This window comes from Halictus rubicundus, chromosome 1, assembly GCF_050948215.1.
Source record: "Halictus rubicundus isolate RS-2024b chromosome 1, iyHalRubi1_principal, whole genome shotgun sequence".
NCBI classification, from domain to species: Eukaryota; Metazoa; Arthropoda; class Insecta; order Hymenoptera; family Halictidae; genus Halictus; species Halictus rubicundus.
The window spans coordinates 1,436,183-1,443,084 of NC_135149.1; the positions used below are offsets into that span (position 1 = coordinate 1,436,183).

A 6,902-nucleotide genomic window follows, 5' to 3' on the forward strand; every position below is an offset into this window, starting at 1 on the left:
GAGATCCGTTTCTTTCCAGCAAAACTGCTACTCGTGTTTCTTGCAGTTAACTGTGCGTTACAATCCTTCGTTCAAAGAAAATAAGATTTTAAGGAATATAAGGAATCTTCTGGTGTACTCTTTACTGGCTTTACTAAGGCACCATCGTACTGGAAAAATTAACGGAGAAAGCTTGGACGTTTGTGTATCTAATGTAACTATTCCCACATTTTTTTCTGTTTCTCTTTGTCTTGGTTTTCCAACACAATGGAGAAGCTAATTTTCGCGTAGTTTAACGAATGCCCCGCGAGACTGGCACAGACAATAGAGAGATAAAGGATGATTTTGCCTAGTCCCTAAATCACAGTTCCGGAATTTCGCATGATCCACTCCGCTTGTGACGGACGTAATTTAGGGTAGCAGGAGAGGGAGACTAGGGTCGGAGGGGTCTCGTCACGGTTCCTTTTCGTCGCGGGACGTGGCACGTAATTCGCCCGGTCTGATTACTTTCATTCTTGGGCGAAAAATTACAGTGTTTCGTGTGAAAAGCCGAAAGATACAGGAGCGCTCAAAGGGACGGCCGTTTTCTTTCGCAGGCAGACGGAGATAAGGCTGACGAGGATCTCAGCAGCGAGGGCAAGAAACAAGCAGCGTCGCAGTCTGTTGAAGATGAGCTCGCTGATCCCGGAGGTGAGAGACGAATAATTTAATCGAAGCTTTCTCTCTTTCCTGTCCTCGAACTGCCGCGTTTGTTCTCCACGGGGTAACATAAACGGAGAAAGAGAGAGAGAGGGAGAGAGAGAGAGGAGACTGAGCGAGAATGAAAGAGGGAGAGGCAATAACAGAACAGTAATTTCGCTAGAAGCCGCGCTATAGTCGACGCTATTGCACTTATCACAAGATAAATCTGAAGGTATGGGTATTGTACTCGCCAGCGGCCACCGCGGTATCACGTAGTGCTTTTACGTTACCCTAAACAGATTTTATGGGATCACGAAAGATACCCCGGGCCCGTTAAGCCGAGAACATCCGCGGAAAAAAGGGGAGGATCCGCGCGCGATTTCTTATCTCCGCGGTTTCGACCGTATTTAATAACTAATTCCCCCGCCCACCGTGTTATTACACGCGAAATCCAGAACGTGGTAAACTGATTCCCGATGTCGCAGAAACTTTCCTTCCGCGGATTGCTCTCGGGGAAAGAACGGGGAGACAGAGCTTTTATTATGGTGTTCGTCTAGATGATCGGCTCAAGATTTAATTGAGAACGTTCGAGATCCTGCTTAATTAACGCTGAAGAATCGAGAATTGAATGGTTGTCGACTAAAAGGGCGTGTATGTTACATTTTGTAAAACGAGGAGACCAATTCGTAGTAAAGTTACTGTAAAATTCTACACTATAGAACCTCTAGTGCCATTGATGTGTACAAAGTAATTTGTACGTTGGCACTCATTGCATGGAAAATTCTATTTCAGAAAATTTGTACGCCTTACGCCCACACATTCATTCAATTACGAATTTTCTTTAAATTGATTTGCTTCTTGTTTGACAATGAAGCTATAAATTTGAAAAATTACCTATTCTTCAACTACTGTGAAAACTGCAGCTGGTTCTGCTAAGGAAGCGTCCATTGTCGATGCGGAAGCTTCTAAACAGAGTGTACAGAAGGAGCCATCTGGTACTGGAACTTCAAGGTCAGAAGGAGCGGAAGATCCTGAAATGCCCATCTGGCCCTTGGGAGTTCCATGGCAGCCTGCAGAACAAGAGGAGGAAGATGCTGAAGAAGAAGTTCTAGAGGTCAGCCTAAATGCTGTACAGATTTTCATATCACAGTTTTGTTAGTTGTAAAGCGAAAAAGAAAGTGTTTCTTTTAGAAGCTGCCGATGCCAAGGACCGAGGAAGAGATGAAGGAGTACCTGAAGAAGTTCAAGGCCGACGCAGTGATGTACAGGTCCTATTACAAGCACTGGAGGGAGACAGCGGATCAAGTAACAATACAGAATGCGTATCTGGTTACCCTTTGTTTAAGAAAACATCAAGTGATTCGCTTCTTGTAGACGTTGAGTGAAATCGGAGGAAAATTCGTGATGGCCACATTTCTAGTACAAGGCAGACGGGAAGAAGCTTTGAAGAGGATCGCTAAAAAACAGAAGCGTGAAAAAGCAGCTAAAAAAGCAGCTAAAAAAGCTAAAAAGGTGTCGAAAAGGAAAGCGAAACGTTCCGCGTCTATATCGTCGGGAACACCCAGTGAAGAATCTGTGTACGTCACTGCACCTCAATCTCTGTCATCCGAGGCGCCCGGGGCGCCTGAGACGTCCGAGGTGCCTGAGACGTCCGAGGTGCCTGAGACGTCCGAGGAACCTGAAACAGCTGAAGCAACTGAAGAACCTGAGGAACCTGACACAGCTGAGGAGCCTAAACCATCTAGCTCTAAGCAGTCAGAAAAGGCTCCTTCGAAGAAAGAGATCGAGGTAATGCAGGAAAACGTAACTTCAATCTAGAAATTCTGTACTTCTTTCTGCAAAAGAATTTTTCTTCAGTGTCTTCCTTTCTATTGACTTATATCACTGAAATTTCCAGCTTCAATTTGTTCTATGAAATATTCAGAATGACATCAAGTGATGTTTGTCAGGATTTTGTAAGACTGGGTTTGAGCATGAAAGTGAACCTTCGCATGCAACATTGCACAGTTTTTCCCGTTATATTGACTCGTACCACTGAAATTGCCAACGGCAGTTCTTTCTGCAAGATATTCAGGATATCATCGAGTGGAGACTGGAGAAGTTTACTTGAATCTCCAACTTCCTTTTTGTATACAATTTAGTGCAATAATTTCTCTATATTGTCTCCCTTCCAATAGACTCTCGCCGATGCAACATTTACTTTCCATTTTCCCTCTAAAATATTTAAGAAACGATACCCGAGAATCTATTCTCTTCCACAGCTACCATCTCGTGTTAGAAAATTCGTAAAAAATTCTCCCGCGACGATATCGATATCCCGTTCGATTTCGCGAATCGATAAAACCCGTGTCGTCCTCGGCTGTCGATTTGCAACAAGTTTTTTGCGGGTTCTTCAAGCGTCATTAGGCTCGAAGAACGCCGGGAGAATGGAGACATAAAAGTGGCTCGTGTTTTCCGTCGCGCAGTAGAACGGGTCCACGTTTGGTCAGACGTTCGGAATGGAGGTCGCGTCCAGAGGAGTTACGAGACCGTGACGGGTTGTTTTTGAAACAATTTTGATCGGTCGCATCGGACAAATATATTTCCACAGATGAAATCCTTTTTCGAATTTCGTTGTTCGACGTGACATAGTGATTTCGTCGACGAGCGGAGAGGACGTATAAATGATGCTGGCAGCTGATCTGTACAATTAAACGTTTTATCGACCGCGAAGAGCGTTTAATAAATCCGGGACCAAAGTTCTTCGGTTTTACGGTCCACGACAAATATTGGCAGGCGGTTCCATATTTTCTGAAAATTCTTCAGGCCCATCTTCCGTTAATAATGGTGGCCATTATCATCGGGAAAAAGTCGTCGCCGATAAACGATTGGGTTTCGACCGGCTCGGAATGATTTTACGGGGACGCGTCCCGGATCGATTTATCATCATCGGCGTCATTAAGAGCGATTTAACTCTTGGCTGTGCGTCTTTACCCGATATCGACGTTCCCTCCGACCGAAGAACGATGTAACGTTTGACTGATATCGAAACTGAAGATTAATGAACGATGATCGTTGGGAATTGGGAGGAAAAGAATGAACCGGCCGATGCCGCAGGATTGAATCGCGCCGCGGCGATTGATCCAATCGCAGCTCAATGATCCGTGTACGAGCGAACTAACCGTTCCTTTATTTACACCTTCGATTCTTTTGTTGTTTAACGCCGCTGCAGGCTCCATGCATTTTCACTGAAGAAAGTACGCTAGCGAGGCGTAATGAGGTATCGATTCCACGATGAAGCTTCGCGGGGCTTTGTTTCTTTCTCCGCTCGCAATTAAGCGATCCGCGAGTTCGATTAACCGGTCTCCTTCTGATTTCACTACTTACGGAACCCGTGGATATTTCATTCGCGCCAGCTGTGTCCCTGGCCATTATTCTTCCCTTCTGCTCTTATTATTTTAACCAGATTGTGGTTTTTATCTTCATCAAGAATGATGTGAGTCTCACAAGTTTCTTAAGGTGAAATATAAAACGGTATCAAAGTCAGAGGAACACTGATCTATTCTTTTTAACTTGTTAACATTGTTTAGAGAAGACGCAAAGTTTCTTTTCAAATTCCTGTTGATTGCATACTGTGCAGTTTAATTTGCATAAAGAGTAGTTCGATTGTGCTATATATCTTCCGTGATTATTGTAGCGATAATTTTACAGAGATTTGAAGAGGTGTGTGAAGAATTGTTTAATGAATTTGTGTAACTTTGACAGCGTGACGAAGCGCTGGACGTGGACGAGCTGTTCAGAAACTGTTCCCGCGCTGCCGAACCAATACCGTACCACTTCTACTTAAAAGCGGAGCCCGACGTTCACCTAGCCGGGGTGGAAGACGAGGACGACGAAATTTTAGAAATTGATCTGACCCGCTCGGAAATGATTGGCACCCTGAAACGCCTGTGGTACAATATCGCGGAGAAACCGTGCAAGAGTGGAAAGCCATGGATCTAACCAACATATTGCAACACTTAATAAATATTCCAGACTGGTTTTAGGTAAACAAATTCAGTCGAAAGGGCTCTTGAAACCGGCAGGGCTCCATGAAAGTTGAAGGGAACGAAATTGAACGGGAATGCAACCGTGAATAAGGTATAAGGTAATCGCCGAATATTTCCGCATCGAAACGAAACGGCGCACGGTTTACTATCGGGGACATGCTGAAAGTAACGACGAGCGTATTAAAAGATAATAAACCGATACGCTGCTTCGGGCAAATGTTAGTTCTACCTGGTGATAATAACGCGGCCAGTTTTCTCGTTGCATTCTGTATGACTGTCAATATCGGGGAATAGGAGGAAAGGACAAATAAGTAGATCCTGTGGCTTCGTTGTTTTGGGGTTTTGATGAAACCCCCGGGCACGTAACTCCTCTGTAATAAAGCCAACGATAATGACTTTATTACACACTAGAGTGAGTACATAAAGAACCGAATTGGATTACGCTGTTGCGGAACGAGTGCACGGGATCATGATAATTAATGCAGAGCGTAAAGTTGCGAGATCGAGGATACTCTTTGACTCGCGTATCCTTTGGCCAATTGGTACTGCGTTTTATACGGGGACTTTATCTCGATACTACTTTGATCTCTACGGGGTGCTGGTTTATCTCGCAATAAATGTGAGGTAAACTTAAGGGTAGTTCAAGACAACGTAGAAAAATTAAAGCAGACTTAAGATCTGACGCACAGCTAAGGCGAACCATCGATAACTTGTTTGTCTTAAGACAAACATCGGGAACACTTATGACAAACTTGAGGCGAAATTAAGAGAAACCTATTAAGTCAAGAATCACCTTTTAAAATTTTAAATAAAAATCGATTGAGACTACAAAGATGCATTAAAGGAAAATTATTTAATACATGTATTTCTCTTAATATATAGGTCGGTGACAACATAAGACAATCCAAAGGAAAATTTACAATAAGCCTGTGGCAAACTTACAGCAAACTGACACAAATTACAGACGAACCTTTCCAAACTTCAGTCGTTTCGGACAGAGAACCGGCGAACATTAATTACTTTAATTAAGTATCTAGTAAACTGAAAGGGAAGCATTCAATTTTACAGGAACTATCCATCTACAAACGTCTTACTAAAATGTGGAAATAATTAAACAGACCAATAGGACGATTACCAACAGGTAACAGGTAATGGTAGAAACCGTTGCTAATATAAATCATGGCAGGCTGTAGGATAAAAGTTCGAGTGCAGATATATCAATTTAAAACAGAAATTGATTCTACAGATCGAAGATATCGCATGATCTGCTGGTAAAGTTTAATGAACGGTGGTCGTGGAAGATTTCAAGTCGTATCACGGCTCTGTTAAATTTTACGAGCACTCGGAGACTGACTCCGCGAGTCCATGATGCTTTCCTAGGTTCCTTCGTAATTCGAGCAACGGTGGTACACCGTTGGAAAACGAAGTCTCACGAGACAGGCAATCCTCGTGTCGAATTTTCGGGTTCGGAATCGAAACGCGAGTGAGGGGTGGGGGTATCCTCGTAAAATCCAGAATGGGCCAGAATATGGATCCATAAAAGTTCGCGGACGGGCCGGGTTCCATTTTTCATTGGCGCGACTGTCCCAGCAGACGGCATGTCTGCCGACAGGTATCTTTCTCACGGGCGCACTCCCCCACGAGCGTGTTCGGTTCCCTCCGTAATATCTGCGTTCGACATCAAAGACGATGTGCCTTCTGTCGGCTGTCGTCTGACAGAACCGACATTGGTTTTGCCGCGGCATCAACAGCTTATTACGTAACATCAAAGCTCAATCCGATATTTGACAATGTCGAGCACTCGCGGGCGTAATTTTACCGCGCGCGATACTCCGCCGGAGGTTTCAGCGGTTTACGCCGACAGTTTCCCCTGTTCACCTGCCTGCAACAGTACTTAATCGAGTGTTTGAGAATGGTTCTTGGTCGCGTCTGATCAAGCACAGACTTATCTACTTTCTAGCTAATTGATTGAAGACATGCCACTCTCAATTTGATTGAGATTTAGTTGTTCAGGTGATTAAGTTAAACTTTAAAGCGGATTGTTGGCTATGTCCGATCAATCGTGGATTATTCTACTCACAAATACTTAACAGTGTCCTTTTCAAGAAGGAATTATGTGATTTTCATGCTGGTTTTCACTGATAACTCATTGTGTATTTAATTCAGAGTTCAAAGTAATCAATGCTAGACCAACATACACTCCGCTCATGATTT

At 43.7% G+C, this 6,902-nt stretch overlaps 1 protein-coding gene across 3 annotated transcripts in view; it reads left to right on the forward strand.

Moving 5' to 3' along the window:
• Positions 1-2,167, forward strand: part of LOC143365263 (uncharacterized) — a 71,232-nt gene extending 69,065 nt beyond the window's left edge. For 2 of the 3 annotated variants that reach the window (XR_013084521.1, XR_013084520.1), the window contains 4 exons: positions 576-669; positions 1,584-1,765; positions 1,840-1,965; positions 2,035-2,167. Coding sequence is in view for 1 of the 3 variants with exons in the window: in XM_076805305.1 (XP_076661420.1) it covers positions 576-669; positions 1,584-1,765; positions 1,840-1,851 (288 nt within the window). In the remaining 2 variants the exon portion in view is untranslated. Of the gene's footprint in view, positions 1-575; positions 670-1,583; positions 1,766-1,839; positions 2,009-2,034 lie in introns of those variants that run through there. The other variant, XM_076805305.1, reaches the window with a different exon arrangement.
• The last annotated feature ends 4,735 nt before the right edge of the window (positions 2,168-6,902 follow it).